This window comes from Solea solea, chromosome 12 (assembly GCF_958295425.1).
Source record: "Solea solea chromosome 12, fSolSol10.1, whole genome shotgun sequence".
NCBI classification, from domain to species: domain Eukaryota; kingdom Metazoa; phylum Chordata; class Actinopteri; order Pleuronectiformes; family Soleidae; genus Solea; species Solea solea.
Window position 1 is genome coordinate 3,458,341 of NC_081145.1, and position 26,050 is coordinate 3,484,390.

At 41.9% G+C, this 26,050-nt stretch overlaps 1 protein-coding gene across 1 annotated transcript in view; it reads right to left on the reverse strand.

Annotated features, from left to right (window-relative positions):
- Positions 1-26,050, reverse strand: part of igf1ra (insulin-like growth factor 1a receptor) — a 93,687-nt gene that overhangs the window by 15,643 nt on the left and 51,994 nt on the right. Inside the window, exons 3-10 of the mRNA XM_058646406.1 lie at positions 11,712-12,012; positions 10,182-10,318; positions 8,496-8,640; positions 7,005-7,213; positions 6,283-6,406; positions 5,303-5,538; positions 5,000-5,167; positions 4,052-4,259 (exon numbers count right to left, since the gene is read on the reverse strand). Coding sequence (XP_058502389.1) covers positions 4,052-4,259; positions 5,000-5,167; positions 5,303-5,538; positions 6,283-6,406; positions 7,005-7,213; positions 8,496-8,640; positions 10,182-10,318; positions 11,712-12,012 — 1,528 coding nt within the window. The remainder of the gene's footprint in view (positions 1-4,051; positions 4,260-4,999; positions 5,168-5,302; positions 5,539-6,282; positions 6,407-7,004; positions 7,214-8,495; positions 8,641-10,181; positions 10,319-11,711; positions 12,013-26,050) is intronic.

Consider the following 26,050-nt stretch of genomic DNA (forward strand, 5'->3'; position numbering starts at 1 on the left):
AGAAAGAACCGCGACGGAAATATGGCTCATTCTGTGTCTGAAACAATGGCTTTAATCACAAAAGACACATTTTCCCAGGCACGCTGAGGTGAAGTGATGCGGAACCACCTGGAGCTGGAGACTGTCCCTGACAGGTGTGACAGCAGCAGCAGCAGCAGCAGCAGCTACAGCAGCAGCTACAGCAGCAGCAGCAGCAGCAGCAGCAGCTACAGCAGCAGCTACAGCAGCAGCAGCAGCAGCAGCAGCAGCAGCAGAGACACAGTTACCTGTGAAACTGACACAGTCACACAAAGTCCTGCTTCTCGTCCAGTTGGAAAATAAATAACCTGACAGCAGTTAGTCTACAGTACAGAGATTAATGATTAGGTTTTTTGTTTTTTTCTGGAACCATATGAGGACAGGTTTTTTATTTCAGCACACACACACACACACACACACACACACACACACACACACACACACACACACACAGCTCTCAGCTTAGACAAGTGTAAATACAGCAGGGTGACCTGATGGTCAAATAGTTGAAGCGCATACGCCTTAAGCAGCTGGTCCCCAGTTGCTTAGATCACTTACTGCGTTTCATTTTTCTACTCACACACCCTGTTTCCTGTCTCTACGACACGATCAAACATAAGCATGAAAATGCCCAGAAATAATAGAAAAGGGAAAATCAAGAAATTGAAAATACACTACATCCTGGGGACAGAAGCTACTATTCTTTATTGTTTCCTCTGCAAACGTGTTCACAAAAGAATGATTTACTAATTATTTGGTGTATCCAATAGTGTTAAATAGTGAGTAATCCCCATCACATTCTTCTAAATACCAAATGAATGCCTACAAATGGCTTTTTGCCGATTGATTACGTCACCGGACACATGCAAATCCTCACGGCTAAACAGTTTCAACAGGAGATCTCTCCGAATCAAAACAGACACCGATCATGTTTCTGTCAAATCGCCTGAAGTCAAGCATCGTGCGTGTCTGAGCAGGAGCGTTCAAACGCAGACAGAGCCGTGGGAAAGAGCCGTCGCACTGATATGTTAACATTCCTGTCTCGGACAGTCAGAACCGGTGCGCCGCAATCTTAAGTCCAGCACTCGGGAAACCATCAGCAACTCACGAAAACATTCAAAGTATACGACACAGACGCAGGACTCTGATTCACAATCGTGCACAGAATGAAAAGAATGAGAGACGTAGACTGAAGTTCATTTTCACATGTAACATGAGATACGTGCTGCAGTCCTAACACCGTGAGACGACTCCTCAGCTGATTGAAGCTTGACCTTTTAACACATGAGTTAGTGCCATTGGTGTCCTGACCTCATCTGCTAAAAAAAGACAACTATACCCTTTCAGTCTTTGGCTGGTAGATCACGCTATTAGTGCTTGGCCTTCACTGTAATGACACACTGAGTTCACAGAGAGAACTGACCGGTCTCTGTAGGAATGAGCTGATGCCATTCTCGGTGTCCGTATCATTCCAACACAGATTACAAAATGACTGGATCACATACTGGAAAAGGCTGAATAACCCTGAATATCGTGTAAATGCTTCACTAAGCACAGACTGTGGAAAAATGGAATTAAAAAGCAGCAAAAGCATGTTTAATGAGTCACGTTACTTAGTTGTTTAAAGGAATAAGATACCGGTCGTGAAATATCAGTGTCTCCATCCAAAAGAAGACGTATAACAGTTTTATACTGTTAAATAAAAATGATGCACAAAAGGACTTTAACCTGGATAACCACTGATTAAAGTGTAACTTAACCCCTCTCTTCCTAACTCTGCCCAATGCATGATTTTGAAATCAGCTGCATGAGGTGCTCACACCATGTATAATTTGAATACTTTACAAAGAACTGTGAAGATTTGCACATGGATTAACAAATATACACTGGTTTACACCTGAAAACAAGTGGTGACAGGGTTTAGTTACACTTAAAACAATGAATGAATCAATATTTGAATAAATAAGACATAATTAGATGGCAATGACCAGCGAGCTGTCCAGGGTGTGACCGCGCCTATCACCCTACGTCACCCCGCGACCCTCCTGTGGAGGATAAAGCGGTAAAAGCGGATTCACTGTAGGTTTCCTGGCAGCTGTCTCATCCCAGAAAACAGGAAGAAAAAAAAGAAGAAGAAAACTAGTCTGAGACAAAGAGAGCATGTGAGGGAGAGAGGAGAGTGGAGAAGGACAGAATGGAAAAGATTTTTCCTCTTCTTTCTACTTCTGTTTTCAACCACCCTCTTTCCCCTTCACCCCTGCCCCAAACTCTGAACCTCTTCAAACAGCCTCCCCATTTTGTTTGTGTCTTTCCCTGGAGTGGTTTGTCATAATGCTGGCGCTGTGACAGTGGAGAGTCTGTGCATTTACACACGGAGCCCTTCAGCTGCTGGCCTGAGAACTGCCACCCGCCTGTTTCCTAGACAGCTATACATAACAAATCAACACAGCCAGATACAGAGGAGGAGGAGGAGGAGGAGGAGGAGGAGGAGGAGGGTAAATATCAGTTCAATTACAACAGAAACTGATGTTTTATTGTTCTTCCTCCAGCGAAATAAAAATCCAATTCCACAGAACTGTTGAAAAAAAAAGAAAAAAAGGTGGCTCAGTAATGCTGCTGCTGGAATGAATGAACTTAAGAGCCTCAGAGGCCTCATTTAAAGATATGGAGTTATAACATACCTGCTGAGTGTTCTTAATGTGAAACAACAAGTGTATCAAACATCTCCAATATTCTACAATCATCGCATGTGGCAAAGGAAAAATCTTTAAAATAACTTGCCTTCCCTAAAACTGCTAATAAACACTAAATTCATTGTTTTTATTATAATTTTTTTCCTCTTTCAATGAATTGATTATTTCAAGGAACATCAAAACTAATGTCACTGATTCATGTAAATATTTGTTTCATATATATGTATACATATACTGTATATATATATATAGTGTGTTATCGACGAAGCTTATAAAAAAGCAGACATGCCATATTCATTAACACAGCCAAACTGTGAAAGATAAAAAAGATGAAAAAGTGTAAAAGGATCCTAAAGTTGCATGAGCGGTGTTGGTTACTGGTCTTTGAAACAAGGGAAGCTCATTACACGTCCAGTTATAAATTCTTACATAAATTCTGCTACAACGAGGAAGCGTGGTAATTATGTGTTTTTATTAACGGCTTATATGCACAAATGAAAATATCGCAGAGTAAATGACACAAAACGACCGGCTATTTGTCCTGTTTCCGCCTTTCAGACAGTTCCTCCAATCACCATGCAGAAGCCCAGTGTCTGTGCCCGCCCACTGAGAGAAGCTGAGCTTCCCTGGAAGTGATGCTTTTGATGCATGTGTCCAGTCACTGTCGAGTTCACCACCGCAGTAAAATAACTTGTTCTGTGCCGTAACACAGAGAACCGTGAAAAGTGTTTTTTATGCGGAGGTTGCTACCGGAATACGAAAATCACTTAAGATGATCCATCATCCATGATAAACAGCTGATTCTGAACAAACTAGTTCGAATCGCATTCTAGTGTAAGTTTAGTATTGAAATATAATATATGAGGACATTTCAGAGGAAGCTGAGCTTCCCTTGCTGTCTTAGAGCAATCGCCACTGAGCATGAGGCTTTAACATCCACAGCCACAAGCAAGTTAAATGATAACACCCCACAAATGTCATTCCCAACTGTGGGGAACAAAAGCCAAAGACTCCTTAATCATATCTCTCTCTGGGGTTTGTTTGTGTTGCCTAAATTGCCGCCTGCTACGTCCCTTAACATCCCCCGTGCCATCGTTGCCGCAGCAACAGAAGCCACAAAAGCGCTAAGAGGGCTTTGGATCTTACTCAGCATGTCTCCTCATCTGCACCGACCGACAAAAGGGCCGAGCCCAGCAGGTTGGCCGCCGCCCCCGCTCAGATCCTGTCAGCTTGACAGAGGAGCCACAACACTCGCACTGTCAAGGCAAACACGCTCAGCCCTTTCATGGTCATCTCAGCAGGAAAAAAAAAGGAGTGACAGACAGATACTGTAGGTGTACCTTGGCAGAAAGATGGCATTGTGAAGAAAGTTCTCAAAGATCTTTAAAAAGACGCGATCGTCCTTCTCCCGATCCTTTTCCTCTGGCGTCTTCTGGCAGGCACAGCATTGGCGCTTCTCCGCCCCGGCCAAGTCTGACTTGGTGGGTTTGGTGATGTCCTCCATGTCCGTGAGTCCTGACGCTGGGATCCGTATCGGGATCTTCAGTTCTGTTTTGAGAGAAAACAACAGTGTCATCAGAGCCTACATTTAAAATGTCCCTTTCTTCACTGTATGAAAACATTAAGCTACGCTAGCTGAGGTTAGCACTGGTGAGAGGCGGACCCTGAGAAGACTTCCTGCTGCTCAGAACCTGACTGTTCTGCTGTTTGATTGGATAACCACTTCTTGTCCCCACCCGACTTTGTGCTGCTGTTGTATACGCACAAATGCTCCCTCAGTCAGGTCTGTTACTCTTGCTTGACTGAGCTTGTTTTCCAGTGAAGGACACAGCAAACATTTCTGTTCACTGACAGAACACCAACAGCTTTAATCTTCATCAAGAAAAAAATAGACATTTGTTTTCCGAAATGTTGAATTATTCCTGCCCATATGTTTAAACAGATTTTATAGCTTATTGTGGCCGCACGGTGGATGTAGTGGTTAGCACTCTTGCCTTTGCAGCAAGAAGACGAGGGTTCAAGCTCCGGTTGGAACACGGTTCTTTCTGTTTTACCCTGTGTGTGTGTGTGTGTGCGTGAGTTTTCTCCAGGTTCTCCGGTTTCCTCCCACAGTCCAAAAACATGCAATATGGGGATTAGGTCAATTGGACACTCTAAATTGACTATTGTGTCCCCGTGATGGACAGGCAAACTGTCCAGGGTGTGACCACTGGCACAGTGTGGAGGATAGAGCTGTAGACGATGGATGGATAGAGCTTATTGTTGTGTGTAGAATGACTGAAGCAAACCTTTGGAGCAGTAGTTGTGTTGGTAGAGCTCCCTGTCCTCAGGCTGTTGCTGCCAGCGGACCAGGTAGTAGGTCAGATTGCCGTTGGGAAACACCGGAGGTGACCACTTCACCACCAGCTTAGTTGAAGAGTTGGCAAATGCACGGGCATCTTTTGGCACAGATGGCACTGCAGCGGAGCCAAAGCAACGTAGTATGTTATATTTATAATACTGGCTGTAGAAATGGCTGCATCACTTATATCTTATATGAAGCTATTGTCAGAAATACAGAAGAGCTTCTGCGTTGTTGTCGTCAGACTTACCAGACGGACGTGTGCGGATGTAGATGATATCACTCTTTGCCCCAGTACTGTCTTTGTCGTCCACCTGCAGCGTCACGGCCTTCACAAAAATACCATACTGTGTCCAGGGCTTGAGGTGAGGAAGACTGACTTCTGGGTCACTGTTTTTATCCTGAGGAAGATCCACATCCACCATGTGCCAGCTGTTGGAGCCACAGCCATCCTGGCCGTCAAACTCTGTGATGTTCTGGAAAGGCCTGGAAGAAACAGGAGAAAAAAAAGAGTTGACTCATTTTAAAGGTTTCATCTACTCATACTGACATATTCTAGATCCTGTTTTGAACTGTTCTGTATACATATATTAAACTGACCATTATTCAAATACAGTTTTTCACTCATCAAGGCATCAAGGCTGAAATCTAGATTAAATTAATTTAGCTTTTATATATTTTTTTTTAAGGTGTCTTTAAGTCAGGGAATCCAAAAACAGTGTTTTGAAAACTTTTGGCATCATCAGTTGATAATGATTTAATTACATGAGTGATTATTGAGCATATACATGTATGTACGTTTCCACATTTCTCTTCTCAAAGACATATTGCTTATTATTTATAACATAATGTATATAAAGCTCTTATATTTGATCAGTTGGAAGAAAAAAAAAACAACATCGCTGGACCTCGAGCCATAAAGTGAGGTCGTCAAATCACCACAGTGAGGCTGCAACTAACTTGTTTTCTCAGTTAATCGAGTATGTGATTTTTCCCACTCCTCAAAAGGATGATAAGATTTAAAGATTTATTTCTTATGTGGAGCAAAAAATTGAGTAATTAATTAATCGACTAATTGTGGCATCCCGACTACACCAAAAAAAAATATTTCCATAAAAGTGTGTAATTATTTTTGACAGAAATGTCAACTTTCTAATTTCTTGTAAATTTCCAAATGAGCACATTTGTATTAAAACTTATTCTATCATGTCCAGTGTTGTTGGTACTTACGACTCCTTGTAGTAGACGATGAAGCTGATCAGGTCTCTGTTGTTGGGGTGGTAGCGCTCCCATGACAGTTTGATTGCATGGCTCGTCGTCTCATTCGTCTTGATCTTCAGCGTGTGACTCTCACCTGGTCGGACAGAGCGGGAACCTCAGTGAGACATGGCACACGTCATACACGTTTACACGGAATCTAACATCCTAGCTCAAGGTGACAGGGTGGTGCAGTGGCTGGCACTGTTGCCTAACAGCAGGAAGGTACGGGTTCCAAGAGATTGGATGATTGTCTCTGAATGTTGACCCTGTGATGGACTTGCAGTCATAATGCAGTGGAGAAAGAATGGATGGTTCCAAGTGTCAGGGAATGTCTGACTATCAAGGTTTTGGAGAACAGTGAAGTTAAGTTGAGGGACTTATAACAGAGACATGTACACAGCCTGACGCTAATTCTGAAGATCTGTCGTCAAGATGACACATAATCATCCGTGTAATGGCCTTTGACATAATTCAATAACACCAGGAAGACACAAAGTCTGTCTGGAATAATCTGCTCTCTGCTCCAACATTATAACATTTGCTTTCTGACACAACTGTCTCTTGGTACCAACCTTGAAACTAGCTCAGTCTGCACAATAACATGCTCTCCTGGCAACTGTGTGGCCCCATGAATTGAAGAATAAAGTATTACGGAGGGAAACAAAGATGTTGAAGTATAACTGAATACTCACAGCTGGCTCTTTCACCATTGTTGCGGAAATCGCCCTCCTCTGGCTGCACAATGATTCCCGTCTTCTCCCACATGGTGTGGATGTCAGACATGCAGAGTTTGGGGTTCAGACGGAAGAAGAGGCGGCCGGTGCGTATGGTCAGGTTGTGCTGACTCCAGTCCCACAGGTACTGCAAGTGCTGGTTGTTGATGGCGGAGAACGAATACACGCTGAGAACAGAAGGACAAAAAGTGCAAGATCAGACCACGGAAGATCAGTGTTAGCACGAGTCATTGTCAGACTGAGCACTGACAGAGGTGGATAACACTGAGCTCAGGTTTGTACGATTATAAACTGGATAAGAATGGTTCTGAATGGACAGATGCTGCGTCTGCTCTCTGCACTCAGCATATTGCCACACCTCTACTTCTCTGTTTGGTGCATCGTGAAGAGAGAGCGGTGCACTGAACACAGACGTGGAAAGAAAAGGAGTTATGAGAGATGAAAACGGTCGGCTGCCATCACTGAGGTAAACAACATAACTGTTCAGCCCAGATGATGCTGGAGCTGAGGATATGAAAATATTCCATTGTGCACTAAATTAAATCCACTTGTTGATCACTATACTTTTAAGTATAGTGAGAAACAACAGGGATACATTTTATTTGTCATTGAATACATTTGGTCAACGTCTAAATCGATGAAATTACTGTTGTCTTTTAAAAAACGCTATTCATTTAGATGTTTAGATCGAAATATTTGTGTTTAAATTGTCCAGGACAGCTGGGCCTTCCATGGTTTAAAGCTGTTATCCCGTCAAACCTTCTCGGTGCTTTCACTCATACTCACTTTACCGGTGTACATTATCTACGTCGGGAATGAGATATAAACACTGTCACACTGAGAAACACTGACAATGTGACAACTGTTTGACATTTGTTTATATTTAAATGTTATGCACCACAGTTGTTTTTTTTTTTTTTTAAAAACGCACATTTTGTGATTGAGGCCCAGTGTGAGGACAGGAAAAAGAAACCACAGCATTCCTCTGAGTGAAACTTCATCCTGGGTGAAACAACAACGAGAAGGGCAACTGACTTTCCCGTGACCCCTTTGGCCATTTCCAAAAAAAAGAAAAACGTTCTCTCATACGATATCTGTGAGTGCTGCTGGTATCACAGAGGAACTGAGACGTTCTACTCACTTATCACTCACTTATCAGAGCCTGTCGCTCTTAAAATGATCATCTAATATCTGGAAAAACAAAACCTAATATGTTTATCAAATGAAGTCAATATGCACATCCGTCATCGACAGACAGACAGACAGACAGACAGACAGTCAGACAGACAGACAGACAGACAGACATTTGTGCAACTTCAATTACACGTTGGTGACGACCTCCCTGCGAGTCTGAGGTTTGCTCACGTCCTCTGATTCCCGTTAGTCACCACAAGTATTCACAGGCAAAAAAGAAAAAAGTTGCAAACAAACAGCGCAGACGAGACATACTTGTCGATGAGTTCCTGCCCATTGATGTAACGCAGACTCTTGAGGAAGGAGAGCGAGCCAAGTGCGTGGGAGTGTCGAATTTTCACGTAACCCGTCACTGTCTGGATCAGTCCCATGAAGCTCTCCAGCTCAGACGCTATGTTATCTGGGGACAGGAGGTAAACAACAAACACAGGCACACAAACAGAGGCACAGACACACACACACACACACACACACACACACACAGACAGACACACAGACAGACAGACAGACAGACAGAAAAACATCAGAGCACAGAAAATAAAACAGCACATCATAAAAGCACATTTAAATATCCACAGGGAATTTCTGCTGCTGTTTTCCTGAAAGTCTGCTTCTTACTGCAAATATCCATGAACACTCGCTTTATCATGTGCAGTGATTCACTCATATGATCTTATCTTATCTTATCTTATCACAATACACTTTTTACATTATTCAATACTGATATATATAGTATATATATATCAATATTCCTGTAAGGCTGGGCGATATGGCTTATATGTTATATCCCAGTAAATAAGACATAATTATAGGGAGATAACAGCGCACACAGGTTGTTTCTGTGAAAAGTTTCTTTTGAGATGTTTGGTGAGTGACAATACACTGTAAATACACTCTTAATAAAATATCTACTGTTTATTTCTTTTTAATGTTCAATCAGGGCTGCTATTATATAAATAATAAGGCTTAAGTGACCTTTTTTAAATACAATTTTCTAATTTTTTTAACTTGTGTTAACTTTGTGTGCATTGTATAACATTTCTGACATTTCTATGATTGATGTATGAGTTATTAAATAATAAATAATAACAGGTCATGATGACCATGTGCTTCAGTGCAGACTCCAGAGCAGCTGTGAGAAGTTGCAGATGCCGCTTGTCTAACACATTGTCATAAAGACAATAATTATGTCCAATGACAAAGGTTTCATAATATATTAATAGCAGAGAGGACACAGAGGGACATTTTATTTCTCCTAAATGAAAAAAGCACTGAAATGTTTTTGGGATGCACATTCTTTCTTTCTCTCAGTACGATGACTGTGTTTCTACATTAAACTCTCATGCTACTAATACTCTAATACTCTGCTAGTCTACATGCCGACGTGTCCTTGGGCAAGACAATGACAAAACTGTAGTGTAAAGCAGCTTTGAGTGGTCATTAAGACTTGAAAAGTACCATTTACTATTACTTGTACAATTCACTTCATTGGACCGAGCCTTTGCTACAGCCGCCCCCACTCTCTGGAACTCACTCCCACAACTCATCAGGAACTCAGACTCACTACAGACATTCAAATCATTACTCAAAACCCACCTGTTCAAAACTGCTTACACTTAACTGTCTATTTCCCATTGTTTTATCTCAGTCCTGTCCTTTGTTTTTGTTTTTAGTTTTGTTGTTTTGTGTTTGTACAGCGTCTTTGAGTGTCAAGAAAAGCACTATAAAAATATGATGTATTATTATTATTATTGTCATTTAGTTATTATGTCAAGACTTTTGAGATGTTGTTACTGTTTCTGTGTCTCCTTTGTAAATTGACAGTTTACAAACAGTGACATTTGTGTCATCTGTGTTCAGACGTCTAAGCTTCTTTACACTGCGGGACATTGAGGAGACGTGACTGTGGAAAGCACTGTGCTCCTGCATGGATGCACTCACTTCCACGGCGAATGTTGATGTCCAGATTGCCCTCGATGACCGTGCAGTCCCTCAGGGACTGGGCAGCGTCCACAGAGTCGATGACGTGGGACGTGCAGACCTTGTCGCACAGTCCATTGCAGGAACTGCAGAACATACTGTATACAGTGGAGGCAGAGGGAGGAAGAGAACAAGCAGATATGAAGAGAGAGAGAGAGAGAGAGAGAGAGAGAGATACATGAGAACTCTTAAAGGAAATAGTCAAACACTTTTCCCCCTCACCCTTAAATAATCCGTCCACTCCCCTCAGCTCTCAAGCATTCCAAGGGATTCAGGCAAATAAATTCACTGTGTGATACAAGGTCACCTCTCACATGGAGAGTATAATCTTTTATGGGCCCTCATCTGAACTCTCCCTTTCGTGAGAGAGTGATTCACTGTGTTGACCTCACACTCAAAGCAGCAAAAAAAAAAAAACAGCAACAGAGAGTTGTCAGGGAAAAAAAAAAACTTTATCTTCATGTCAAACAAAGACGATGTCAATACAGAGGCTGTGAAATGGAGCAGCTCATTTCCGAGTCTGTGAAGTCCAAACATGAATCCTTAATGCTCCAACTTTCACTCTTGATCTTAACATGCAAACAAGCACCTCCGGCTTCAAGAAAGGAGTCTGCAGAGGCCTGGTTCAGGTGAAGTTCAGCTCAAGGACACTTGATGCAAATGAATACATTATGCACAAGTACACAGCCAAGAGAAAGCACACTTCCATTCACGTCTTTTCTGTCAAGACTTCTAATGCCTCATCAATTACTAATAGTTTTATCTATTTTGAGGACCTTTGTATGGTCGCTGAGGGTTTCTCAAAAATTAAGGAAATATCTTTCTTATCTTATCTTATCTTATCTTATCTTATGTCACTGAACCCTATTGCAGGATGCTTCCAATTCTGTGAAGGACTGAGTTCTTCTCACAGATCATTTTCAAGGATGCAACAAATTAAAGAAATGAATAAAACAAAAACAACAAAAAAAACAATTTCCCCCAGGGAATCAATCAAGTATTTGTGATTCTAATCCTTTGGGAGCTTTTCAGTGATGTCATCATACACATGGTTCTGTGATGAAGAAAATGAAACAGCAGCACATGTCCAATAAATCTGCATTTCTAGTTACAGCCAAAGTTTTACAACCTCACTGTGTTGAGTAAAGAACATAAAATGTTTGGTCCGATTTTGAATAATGTGACTCATGATTTTGTGATAATATATAAATTATTCTTGCAAACGTAAATTCAAAAATGTCACATAATTCCAAAAGGAAATCTGTCATAATTACTGAAATTATTAACTTAATTGATTAATGTGAATCTGTGAAGTTTTATATGTTGATTTATTTCATTACACCTGATTTGTTATTTATATAATGCTTGTCTGATAACTAAAATAAAGGCTTAGCTAGCTGGGACTGGGACTGGGACTTGGACCTGGAAGGACCCTGTGACTTTGGTGAATCCAAATCAGACCTCAAAAAGAAGTGAAAGGTGCATCTTTACCGATTAGTGTCGTTGCGTGTGAAGCCAGACGGGCAGTCGAACATACACTCTCCCCTGTGGATGACAAAGTGGTTTTCACCGGGCAGGTGCACCTGCGAGCACAGATCCATGGTGATGCAGCGCCAGCCCTCAAACTTGTAAGTCCCCGCGGGACAGTCGAGGACGCAGCGGTCTTCATGGAAATAGTGGAGGCAGGCGGCGCAGGCTGTGTCGCTGTTGGCTTCAGTGCAGCCGCCCAAACACTGGCTGTGGCAACACTCGCCCTTGTCTGTGCAGGCCAGGGCACAGTGAGCTGGACATACTGGAGGAGACAGAGAGGAGGAGGAGGAGGAGGAGGAGGAGGAGGAGGAGGTCAGTGACAGTTTACACAGCTGGACACTGAAACAACAACATAAAGAAGGATAATGAAAAGTCAAAAAAGCTGTTCTAGCACAGATTATGGCACACATCCGTCCTAAGTGATCCAATCTATGACAACATGGGATTGGATCTGGCTCCTCCCGCCCTGTGTTCAAATACATGCTGATGTCATGACTTATCAAAAGAACGTAAATTAGGTTTTTGAAGAGTCTGATTGGACCGATTTGAAGCTTGAGTGATTAAAAGCTCTACTCGTGCTACTGTGACATGAGATAAGATGTTTATGTGATGATGATCACTGTTAATATTGTGACACATAATTTAACATACAAGCGCTGATTAGAGTCAAAAATATTGTGATTACACAGCTGGTCAGTGGAGGTCAGCTGAGGGGGCGGGCTCTAATCCATCCTGAGGTCAGACTGCAGTCGTGCAGCTCAGGACTGTGGTCACGTGTGACCTCAAATCACCCCTGAATTACGTTTTTGTGATCAGATCTGAGGACACGGTGCAGACAGACAGATGTTACCAGGTTTGAACAGGAAAAGAAATGTGGAAAATAAAACAAGGACTGTAGATTTATCATTATTAATTATTAATATTCCTTACTCGCTAACAGGCCAGAGAAGAAAAGTAAACACAGTAGGTCATGTGTATGTACAATCCCCAGCTACACCCACTCACTCTAATGCAATCCATGACAACATCTTTGCCACATGTGCTCCCGATGTTCAGTTTATGTTAGAACCTCTGAAAGAAAGTCGTGTTTACTCCTGAGGTCATAGTTTGTACTGGACTCAATTATACAGAAATATGTTTGCAATATCCGAGTCCAAAACACTGGAGACATCTCTCACAGTAATGAGAGATGTGTAAATACACCACACATATGGTTTTAAATGGAATCACCAGCCAGGACGCAAAACTTCTGTGACATTTCAAAATCTGTAAACACCAGAATTTGGGGTTCGACGGTGGATCAGAGGTAGAGCCAATTGTCATACAGGTGGAAGGTTGTGGGTTTGATTGGCCTAGTCTACATGCTTCTGTGTTCTTAGGCAAGACACTTAAGCACAAGTTGCTCCTGACATGCTCCTGCTGGCGACATATGAAAGATGGGTAATATAATAATAACATCTATCATATGTATATATATATATATATATATATATATATATATATAAGATACAGACCATTTAACAGTTTTAGAATTGGCTGAGGTGCAAAACTACAACTGGTGTATCAGCACAGGGTTGGTTTTTAGTAATAAAGCAGACGTTTTATTGCTTAAAATCACCAACAAGAACATCATATTTACTCTTAAGTAAAAAAAAAAAAAACACTGAATGCATATTATACTAATTTCTCCTCATAGTCAAAACAAGTTCTCATCAGTAACACAGTATTTTGTAATTACTGGGAGCAGCAAACATTTATCTTGCAGATCCTGCAGAATAACATTACTGTATCAGCCTTTATCTCAGCGTAATTACATCTTTCCAAATCCGGCAGTGAGACACAAGAAAATCAGATCAGTGCTCGCTGATTGTTTTACCAAGCCACGGATGACAATTCTAGACGGAAGCACTTCAGCAGAAGCAAATGTGAAGCGAACAAAAGCAGACGATTCCCAGCACTTACTGAACCCTGAGAGTTAGAAGAGCACCTGGACTTAGAGAAGTCTCTCTGTCTCACTAGAGTTGCTGTGGGAAACAGTGAACTCAGCGTGTTAATGTTTCTTTTGGGACATGTGTCACATTAATCATCTGTGTCGTCACTTCAGCGTCGTGGAAGTAAACAAACTCTTGCCCCACACGACCTTGTGTAGTTTGTATACTGGGGTCTTAACTGTTTACTATTTATTACAAGGGTCTTTGTTATTGCTGCGAGACAAATGTCCCCACAGGGGCAGTAAAACTGAAATGAAGTGAAATAAGAGGCACAGCACTCCGGGCTCCTAAGCAACCGCCTCCTGGTGCAAAGCTAGAGCTGGAAGGAAATGCATGTGTGTGTGTGTGTGTGTGTGTGTGTGTGTGTGTGCAGAGACACAATCTCACACACTCAGACAAAAACAAGGTGACACACATGTCACCACTTTCTTACGTCCCTGTCATCGTTGACATGACCTCAGCCATCTTCAGTGATGAGCGGACGTGCGTGTGACGTGCACGTGCCGAGTGTTTGTTTGTGCCACAGAGAGAAAAGGATGTTGTTTATTTCTGTGAATCAGGGAAGGAAAATGAAGCCCAGCTGCTCAGCTCATCTCATGATGAATATTCCATGTTGCTTTAAAAGCTTTGTGTGAGGTTGAGACAGAACATGCCGCGTGCAGGACATATAATGCCGCAGAGCAAACGACTCGTCTTCCTCACATTCAGTCAGAGGTGGAATGGCCTGTTTGGAACATTCCTTCATGAGTCTTTGACAAAAGAAATAAAGCAAACATCTCCTTGGAGGACAAAACATTTCCTCAAGTAACCGAAATTCTCAAAAACCTCATTCAGCTGGAGCCGACCCAAAATGCTTTTATTTATTCCCGAGGTGCTGCACTGCAGCGGCTCAGGGTTTTCCAATAATAGTGTCCTGATAAGACGGGGTGTTTTGCTATATGACCTTTGCTTGTTATGCTTTATATATAGCTTTACACACCATACAGTGTGTGTGTGTGTGTGTGTGTGGGGGGGGGGGGGGGGGTCTGCTGGTAAAGTCCAGCTGTAAGGGAAAAATGAGCTGTTCAGTAGTGAGTGGATGATATGAGCTCAAAATCATCACAATATTCCAATCATGATGTAGCAATAACGTTTTTTGTGGTTATATTATTTCAAAATAAAAGTTTTTTTTTTTAATTTACAATATGTTCACAATAAAAACAAATGTATAATGTTAAATAAAAACTGCTAATGTCAGAAACACACATCTAAAGTAGTGGACTGCATGAAATTGACTGGGAGGCCACACAGACCTCTGCCATACAGTATATGTTTATTATAAATAAATGCACAAGAAAGAAGAAATCTGATGCAGAGATGCAGTATGCATACATACATATATATGTATATGTACATATATATTTATATCTATATATATGTGTGTATATATATATATATATATATATATATAAAATGATAATAATTTTAAGGAATAAAAAAAGTCAGAAAGAAAGAAGGCAATGGCTAAAATATGATTTACACATTAGCATTCATTCTATAAATGCACAAAATAGTGAAAAAGAAAAAGGATAGCATGACAAAGACATAATAATACAGATGCACTGGCTGCACTGTACATAAATGTTGAATGGATGGATTCTGGATGTGCTCCAAAACAAATGGTAAAGTTTTTTTTTTGTTTTTTTTAATAAAAAAAGCAATGAAATGCCAACATATACAGGGTCTCACAGAACAGCTGTGATGTGATTGGACATAATAACGATGCAGACATTAGTGTTTTCAGCAGGCACACACACACACACACACACACACACACACACACAGAGAAACATCAGCCAGGCTTCATTTTCTTGGAATCCTACCAAAAGGGGGCAGCCAAGGCAAACTGTAATGAGTCTTATTGGAGAAGGGTTCTTCCCTCTGAATCATTTGAACAGATTCCTCAATGAAGAGAAATTCCAAACATGCATGCATTCTGCCAGAAATAAGTGTGGGGGGGGGGGGGAACTGCTGCCTTAAATCCATATAAGTCAACCGGGTTTTACTTGTACGACCAAACAACCCGCGGTATCAAGGATACAATCCTCTATTTATAGCCGCTCCTAATGCAACCCTATTTCCACACTGTGGCTCTCTGCAGATAGCTATGCTATGCAGGGCTTTGTGGGATTCAGAGGAAAGGGACTACCTAACAAGGGGCTCCTCTTAAGACAAGTCGTCATCATCCTTGGAGTGACATGTCACTCGATCCAGGCAGGAATAAATTACAAGCATCCTCAGCGCATCGGTATTTTTGACTCTGTTTAAGCACATGCTCGATTACAGAGGAGGAGACCAAAGAAAAACCTTCTCTGCAGAGTCTCTCTGCTGAAAGAGGATGCAGAGGTTCAGGATTTTGTCCCTCATGAAACACTAATCCAGTTTTTTCAACCACATATTTTGTGACATGTTTCTCTTTTTAAAAGGTCTTTTTTCTTAGTTTTTTTGTCCATATTTAAAACCATGTTTAGCTTATTTACTGTATTTCATTTTTTTCAACTTTCACTCAGAAGCAAAATGCAGTCCTTAATTACCCGACACTTAATCACTATGGAAACTTTTTTTTTTATTGTGGTGAAGATTGTGGCCATATTTCCCTCCATCTGATGAAATATAACAGTTTAATGATTAGAAATTATACAAAACATTGCATTTATGGTCTGTCTGTGTGAACTGAAGTGCACTTCTATTTTTTGCTATGAGTTTTTATACATTTTATAGATTTTAAATGGATGCAATTTTATGTACCTTTGATAATTGTTTTCAAGGGAAAAGTGCAGTATAAAGAAAATGCATTATTATTATTATTATTACTTTTATATTTTGAATAAAACAAATATTAAATACATGAAATTACAAAAACTGAGTCTACTTCTACCCCATCCAGCCCACACACACACACACACACACACACACACACTGTCCCCTAGCAAACACAACCAGGTAACCGACCCCTGGTGTTCACCAGAGCACTGCGACACAAGGAGTGGCTCAGTACATTTCATCAATAGTAAACAAGACAACAGTCTCCTCCCGAGCAGCCGGTGCGTCCCTACAACTGTCATTAAACACAGCAGCCAGAGGGGGACGAGGAGGGGGAGGAGGGGGAGGAGGGGGAGGAGGCACCACTAATAGGCTGAGAGATGCTGCTTGTGTTTTCCTCTAAAGGTAGCCTACTATCTTCCAGTCACCAGGCAATGCGAAGAATCTGCAGAATGTTCCGGGTCGCAGAGGATTCAAGGGGAAGAATGCTAATCCTCTGTTCCGCTGCAACTACACAATAACAACTTTGGGGATCGCTGAGGGAAACCTGAGAGAGTTATTTCAGCAACAAACACGACCTCGGAGGAGAATGTGAGATATATGAGAGGGTGAACATAAAGCTGAGAATGTATATACGCAAGGATGTCTGTGAGGTATCAGTTTTTGGAGCAGGAACAAAGCACGGCACGCAGGTTGGCGTGTGACTCCTTCAGCCACGTCTAACCCCGCCCCCTTTTCACCTCAGTCATTGTTGACAGAAAGGTATAGATAGCTTTTACCAGATAAGAAAATAGTTTCATTTGTGTGTAAAGTGAAAAGAAGATGAGGACAGAAGTCACGCCCAGTTTGCTCGAGAGCGACCACGTCACGGTTTATTATAAAAGATTCTTCCCAGGAATCTGCTAAACTGATTTAACGAAATTTGGACGACTGACATAATTCTGCAAAACTAATCATAGCCGTCATTACATTTGTCATTTTGTCAGCCGTAGTGAAACATTAATGAAGCATTTCATTCTTCGTAACAGATCAAAGTGCGTGCGTATTAAAAACCTGTGTGTGTCCATGTGTGAGGAGAGGTAGGCAGCCTGGCAGACAGTTGGGAAATCATTCATTATTCACAGTGGGGCCACGGGGGAGGGACAGCAGGGAGGAGGGGTGGCTGTTAAACCTGGGAGCTGCATGATGGACCAATCACAGTCCAGCAGGGGGCGGATCTAACTCCCATGACTGGCATGTTATTGAGTCTGGAGCAGAGATGGTAAACAAGTCCTCTCTTGAGCAGGCATGGGGGGAGAGGGGTATGGAGGGGAGGGGGACGGTAACCATAGCGATTAAGCGCTGGCTTTTCCACAGATTTGGACAAACCGCAGAGTTAAGGAAAAACCTGGACGGACGCAGTTTACTCATGAACAACAAGCTGTGTTCCTGTAAACTGTGCCGACCCTGAACTGGAAGGTCAAATAAATGGCGAAACATACTGGACTTTAAAAAAAGCTTATTCTGGAACACAAATGTGAATATGAATATGATCAAGGGTCAAGGAGCTTTATTTATAATTCAACATGTAGCTATGATATAATAATAAAAGGACAACCTAAACAAAATAAACAATAAATAAACCAGCAAAGCAATGAAAAATGACAGCAGTACAGTAGATACATGTCTAATAAACAAATATAAATGCATAATCCTGTATTTTACAGCTGTGTATCACTTCACTGTGAGTTTAGTGTGGAAGCTGCACATTAAGTGACAATCACACCACCACCTTCTTCTTCTTCTTCTCCACTGTATAAAAGGGGCTGCAGCTCTATTAGGCTATGATTAAATTTATCTCTACATCAGTTCCATTTATGAAAGCATTCACTCTGCTGCACGCGGCGAGAATCCACTGCAATGTGAGGAAGCGAGGTCTTCTACTCTGTGCACAGACAGAGGCCACAAATATCAGGTTACCAAAGCTGAGATCAGCAGCAGACAGTAAGGTAGTACAGTAGGACACGGCAGACCTCCACTATCATGGGCTGCTGCTGCTGCTGCTGCTGCTGCAGCCTGGAACAGGGCTGAGCCCCCGACTCCACCACACCCGGCTCCCTGAGCTCCACCAGGCCACATCCTCATCCGGCAACCCGATCCTCCCTGGGAGCCCCGAGTGGATCACTCCAGACACTTGTTTGAACCTCATCAGCTAAGACAGCCAGAGAGAGAGAGAGAGTGGATGCTTCCAACCACATCACACACTCCACATGCAGTTGAGGGTTGAAATACTCTTGCATGTAATACATTCAGCTGGACCTAAACAGTCCCTGTCCCTAGACTGACCTTACAATGATAGAAGAAGCTGGTAAAAGCATAAAAAAACAACAGACCAGAGGTTAATTGATGAGAGAAAGTAGAGCTGCAAAATGACTGAAACTGCAATATGACCAAGTAAAATATATGGACAATCACTGCACTTATCTGATGAATTTCAATGAGTTGTTTTTCCACACACACAGCAATTAGTGAGAGTGAATATGACCTCTGTATTTAAACAATTATTTTTCAACACCAGTAGTGTACACAAGGCAACCCAGCCGTTGACCCGCGCCATGGGATATAAAGCGTCAATCCTCTTGTTTCTAACATAAACCATATGGCAAATGCAATATCTGGCGCATTAAGCACAACATTTTTTTTGTATCATATCACACATTGAATTTGAAATTTGGGCACTTTTATTAATCAATCCTACTCGGAACCTTCCTAGAATTAAGAGCAGTGATAGCAACTGGGCGTTAGGTAACTAGCAGATTCAAACCAGTAGCTCTCTGGTTACAAGCCCAGTTCCCTTTCCACTTGGCCACTGGCTGCCCTAAAGCTCTTTTAGAAAGACACAACATTGCGCTCACATGATACCACCTAGCCACTAGCTAACGTTTAGGGCTGTGACATAAGGTTTTTAAAATGGAAATGCCTAAAAGTGACAAGCAAGGAAGCACTTTGCCACCTAGTGTAGCAGAGTGGGACACACTTCATTCAATAAAGCCATTCTTGCTCGTGCTTGTACACTGGGACAAGGACAGCAGTCAAATGAACTGTGTCCGAGTGTTAGGATGTGATTTGATTTGTTATCTTTTCATACAGACAGCTGGTTGACAAGAGCTCAGACAAAACTCTCATCAATCCTGTCCACACAAAGGTGTGTGTGAGCCCACGGTCGCTTCCACTCCTGTGCCCACTAAAGACTAGCAGTGTGTTTTTCACACAACTATGTGCTGGTCTGTGTGTTCAGGCATGCGTGGCATTTCCCCTCACTCGCGTTCAGTCACAACAACACACACAGATACACACGCACACCCTCGGGCTTCGGCCCGCTCTGCAGCTGCTGCTGCTGCTGCTGCTGCTGCTGCTGCTGCTGCTGATGATGATGATGATGTTGTTGTTGTTGTTTGCACCCAAACAGGAAACAGGTATCCAGCAACATCGCATGTGAGAACACTTTTCTGTTTTAATCACTGATGGGGGAGAGGACTGTCTGAAAGCTATTAACATCATGTGAAAAACAGTGGGAGAAAAACAAGTGAGAAGATCCATTACATCTGCTCTATTTAGCATTAGCCTTGGTAAAAAGTCAACGTCCATGTATATTTATATATATATATATATATATATATATGTATACATATTTTCAATATTTGGCAAAACAGTATGAAAGCAATTTTCCAGTAATAGCTAAAACCTATATTCTGTTTAGCAGAAACTATTTAATGAAAGACACACCACTAGTAACTGTTAGTGAGGCATCTAAACACCATTAACTCTAACTGGGAATTCCAGCTAGAGTCAATTCATGCCAGCTTAAGCTTTCCATTTTACAACTTCAACCGAGTTTCTCAGTTTGCAAATAAACGCCATCACTACTGGTTTTAATATGACACAAATTATATACATTTTATTTCATTTTTATTTAATTAGCTTTAATTTCCATCTAATCTGTAGTTTTTATTTAGCCGTTTAACATTTCCCATGTTTATTTACAAAAACTCTGAAGCAAATACCTTAAACCTACTTGCCAATAACCCACATTCTAATTCAAATTGACATAAACATTCATAACAGACCAGATTCAGACATGTGAAGATAAACCCTGTAACTGAGTCTTGACCCAAGGTGATCTCTATAAAAACATTTTGGTAAACCGTCTGTGTGTGTGTGGAGGGTTAAACAGGTTAAACACACTCAACACAAGCTAAAGCTCTCTGATTTGTACATTATATTCATGTATATGCAACTACGCTGGCCTTCAGCACCAGAGAGGATGTCAACACTTCCATTTGGGTGGAGACGAGTGTCAGGCCCGATGTGTGACACAAGGATAGAAGCAAAAGTGAAAGGGAAGGTCTACAAGGCAGGAGTGAGACCTGCTATGAAATATGGCTCAGAGACAGTGACACTGCCTCAAAGACAGGAGGAGGAGGAGCTGGAGGTTTTGTTAGGAGTGACCAGGATGGACAGGATTATAAATAAGCACAATGGAGGGACAGCTTAGGTTTGGAGATAAAGTAAGAGAGGCAAGGTTGAGATGGTTTGGTCACATGCAGAGGAGGGATAGTGATTCTACTGGACAAAGGATGTCCAAGACCATAGAGAAAGTGTGTGGATGTTGAGGACATGAGGACAGTTGGTGTAACAGAAGAGGAGAAGGAGAAGCTGGAAGAAGACACTAAACATAATGGGGAGGATCTTCTATTTCTGCCAATAAACCCCCTTAAATATTACACAATGGACCTTTAACAGAGACGAGCCGAAACGTTCCATGTTGTTAAAGAGATCTAGTCATCAGTGTCATCTCCTAACTCAAACTACACTGTGCTGGGATGTCTGCTTTCTACACCGGAGGCCTCAAAGTATTTATTGCCCCCAGAGGATAATCCAAGATTGCTCTATAGGTCTGACCTCTATTGTTCTGAGTCGTGGCACATTCCTTTTCAGAAGCACCTGACTCACACTGTATCTGTAGCAGGAAGACAGGAACCTGCAACAGTCTTCCTCATTACCTCCGGCAGCTCTCCAGGATGCTCTGAAGACTTACTCACAGTGGTTGTCAGGATTAGGAGGATTTGAGGGGGGAGGGCCCACTTAGCTCCAGTATCATACACATGTATGGCACTGTATCAATCAATTATAGCTGCATTTTAAATGACATGTCTACAGTAAATCAAGTATTAATACAACATTGTGCTATGCAACTTTTATTACCCTACAAATGGGAAGTAAGTGCTCCACCTGCTGCACTCCATAGTTCTGATTGAGGCATTTAAAAAAAGGGGAAATAATCAGTGTGACAATGCAGCCACTAGCTTTAGCTTTTGTTTGTTTTCAATAATGGCACTCATGTCATTTCCAGGCTCCAAAGGTGACGAGCTAATATGTAAAGACTACGTAAAATATTACGGGAAAAACAACTCTAGGGAGAAGTCATTCTTTTTTTTTCTTACAGATTCTGAGATTTTTCCTCTCACTAAAATTGGCTTCTAAAAATACCTGACTTCCCAGATCTGCTTCATTAAATACAGTGTGTTTCCTGGCAGTGCTGAGCCGGGCTGGCTGGCTGGCAGGCTGTTTTTACTCGCTGGGTGACTGGTCAGGGTTAGTGAGAGCAACAAGCCCTCCCATCTCTTCAGCCTCCTTTACAGTGTACACTACATCTCTCTAGTGATATAGAGGAGATACTAGAGAAGAAAAGCACTAAATGCTTGCTTACATATATAACACTGGAGAGAAACATAACGACGTGTACAAATATAATAGAACAACTTGGTCCTTCATTTAGCTCAAGTGCTGTGTGTTTGCAGGCACAGACCAACACCTGGCTGTGTACCCACCTGTCCCTGCCGGCCAGCAGCCCAGAGAACACCTCCAGCCATGGACTCATGTGCAAACTGAATCCAAACACTTTTTTATTATCTGTGAAATGTTGTAAGCAACCGTAGTAAGCATTTTTACTCTGTGCACAAACTTGGTTGCCTTACCTATCATCACTAGAGCATCGGAATAGAGCTGTGTTTGTCACAAAGACAGAATGTGTCCATTTGTTTCCTTCCAGGCTCAGTGACTCTCTGGAGTAAGATGAAGGACAGTTAACCAGGATTCTGGTTCTGATGCCATGGTCTATTTTTAGTAGATACTATTATCTGCAGCTCAGACATCATCCTGGTCTTGTGTCCAGTATACATTATCTCTGCTGTAGCATGATGTCTGGATTCAAAGTGACAGGTTTTTGTTTCAAAGTGACTCCGAGCAGAACCTGATCCTGACTAAGTATGGCAACATTTGCCTTGAGCTGATGGAGATAAGTTTGTGTTCACTGCTAACATTCCTACCAGGTTATAATGGAGTGCTCTGCAAACAGTGGGAAGTTCATTCACTGATCACTGAGCTGACAGTTAGTGGATCGTAAATCCTGATAACACATTTCAGTTTAGTTAGATTTTGTATATGAAATTTGGGTATCATAGTTTGTTGCATGTGCACGTGTACCTCAGGGGTCACATCTATTATATGCAAAGCTTACATTGCAGTCGTTACCACTCACACATGGCATTAACATCCACTCTCAGTGATCTGATTGCATCCAGACAGAGATAAGTGTGTCTGTTCACACCTGGCATTTAAATGTCTCCTGTGACCACATGAGATAAGATCTGGCTTCTCCCAGCCTTCATTCAAATACGCGCTGACCTCATATCTGTGTGTGAGAACAAAGCTATGTTTTTTAACAGGGCGAGTGTGCAGATGTGTCCAAAGTCAAGTCAACATGTGTGTCAGTATGAGTGAGAGAGAGAGAGAGAGAAGAGATACAAAGCCCTACTCACACTGCAGTAACATGAAATAAGATTGAATCACTACAAAAGGAAATCATGTGACAATCAATATTATTATTGGATGCTGTGGCTACAGAGAAATTTAAATATAAGAGCTGAAGCGGCTGCAGGTCAGAGGACATCAACTGTTTGCATCCTGAGGACAGATTGCATTCATGCATGCTCATGTGCTGTATGTGGTTACATGTGTCCTCAAACCACCTTTGAATGTATGTTTTTGTGATCAGGACAGATCATGAACACTCAGACCTGCACTTGGATGTTGATATCAAGTCTGAATGGTCTCTCCATCTGTGTGTGTGTGTGTGACTGCAGTTTCCTTGTCTTTCAGACTGTAGTGGATTGCCATTTGTCAGCCCGTTCCTCCAGCGCATCTCCCTCTTCTCTCTCAGTGTCTGCCACCTCACTGGAGCCTGGCATTCTGTGTGCAGTCCCATTAGCCACTTCAAATATGACATCTGGTTTCAGGGTTTCCATTTTCTCCCATTTCATTTCATTTTCACAGGGAGTATCTTGAGGATACACAGAATCCTTTTTTGTGAGGCAGCCCTCCTTCTTTAAAAAGGACAAGCTGTGGGTTCAGCAGGGACAGTTGTGCCCCGAGTTAACATCTGCTACAGCAGGACACTGAGGCTTCTCTCTCCACACGGAAAGCCTGCACCGAGTCTTTACTCTTTCCAAATGTAATGGTCTAATACGACAGCATAGTCCCACATGGTTGCGATGTAAAACATAACTGCATTGATCCAGTATCTGGAAGAGGCCCATTGGGGTTTCACCCTCTTCTTTCACATACACAGACCTCATGCTTGTTTTGTCCTCTTTGGAGTTAAAAGTTTGCACGTTTTATGGACATGTGAACAACACAGAGGAATAAAGGCACTTATTGCTAACTATAGAGTGTTTGCACACTGATAAGGCTTAAGAGGATGAGTGATTGAAAGTGTCTGGCAGCTTTCAACAGTCAACACTTGATCCTTTCACACCTAAGAATGTGACTTAATATAAATATCTTGTTTATTAAAAAGGGGCTGAAGGTGACAATCAAACAGGCGGTGTGAGTTCCCATTAAAAAGCCATTGTAGAGCAGTAAACAGTACACTTGTGATAGCTTGTCCTCGTTGGTACTTAAGTAACACGCAAACCAAATATGGCAGTCCCACAAAACCTGTGCAGTGAAGTGTGAAGAGAAAAAAAACGTCAGTGTTTACAAGTCTCTGAGCAAATTGGAAACGACGTCACCTTCACTCACAGGCTCAGCACAGACACAGCTCCTCAGTTTCAACCTGAGTTTCAGTGTTAATCACGTTTTACCATGACGCAGGTTTCCCATTCACTTCTGCTCTCAGATACAAAGAGCATGGAGACTATAGAAGTAGCACACTGTTGTCCCCCATTCTAATCTTTGTCAACTACAGTGAGCTGAGTGATATGATATGCATGGGTCATTAGACTAGGAGAAATGCTTTAGCCTATAAGGGCTTAAGGAAATGCACAAGGGCCAAATACCAGAGGCTAGAGGCTAAAGGTCTGGGATGAGTCAGCGATGTCAGGTGAAAATTGACCAGCAACATAAAAGTGGAGCAACTGTGGACAGAGCAGGACAGCGAAACAGTCCCAAGCCCACATTTTCTATTGGCTCCTAGTGACATCATGGTTCTCTCCCCATTTTTCACCTCCTCTTTTCAGGGTGGGTTAAGAGATCTGTTCCCTCTCCTCCTCCTTTCTCTCACTCTGTCTGCCTCTCTCTCTCTCTCTCTCCCTCACACACACACACACACACGTGTGTGTCTGCACACACAGGGCTATTTGGCTTATTTGCCCCTTTTAGGGACCTCAGCAGCTCACATGACCTTCCCTGTTCAGGAGAAGGGAGGAGTAAAGGAAGAAAAAGAGGCACACAATGTCGGAATGAAAGCTGTGTAGCTGTCGATGGAGGTGCACGGGGTGTCATCGCATGCTTTGGGTGTGTGACAGAGACACACGCTTAAGCTTTTAGGTCCAGGTCTGATATTTTCACTAAGTGACTCTTCACTGTGATACGTCTCTCCAGTGATGAAACAAAAGGATGCTCTGAGGCGAAGAGAGAAAGACACACAGAGAGAAAGAGACTCAGGGAAAAAGCATATTGAGAAATAATTGCTTAATATAAAAAAGATGGAGAAAGAAACCACATCATATATTTGTCCAGAGTATTAAAGCATATGTAGTCAAGGGATGTGGTGGTTTGGAAATGGTTTGATGACATCTGGAATGAGGTCAATCTATATGCCATACAGGTGTTTCATAGAGGATGAAGGAAAGGTGTGAGTGTGAGTGTGAATGTCTGCTTTAGAGCTTGATTTGATACTTTTCTCGGTACATAGGCCGTACCATATGATTCGGAGGAAGTTACGTTACATAAACATTCATAATTCAATTCAACGCAATACGTGTCTTTGTTTAGTGTAAATTCATTGTCAAATCTATCACAAAAGACCCAATGTATGTCATCCAATGTATTTATCTTTTATGAATTTTATAATTTAGTGATTTACCCGTCACTGCTTTTACTTTATTTAATATCTAAATAAAACAGTGACCTTCTTAAGACATCCAAAGAGCTAGAATTGTTAGTTGTTTGGTCTTACAAACCTCG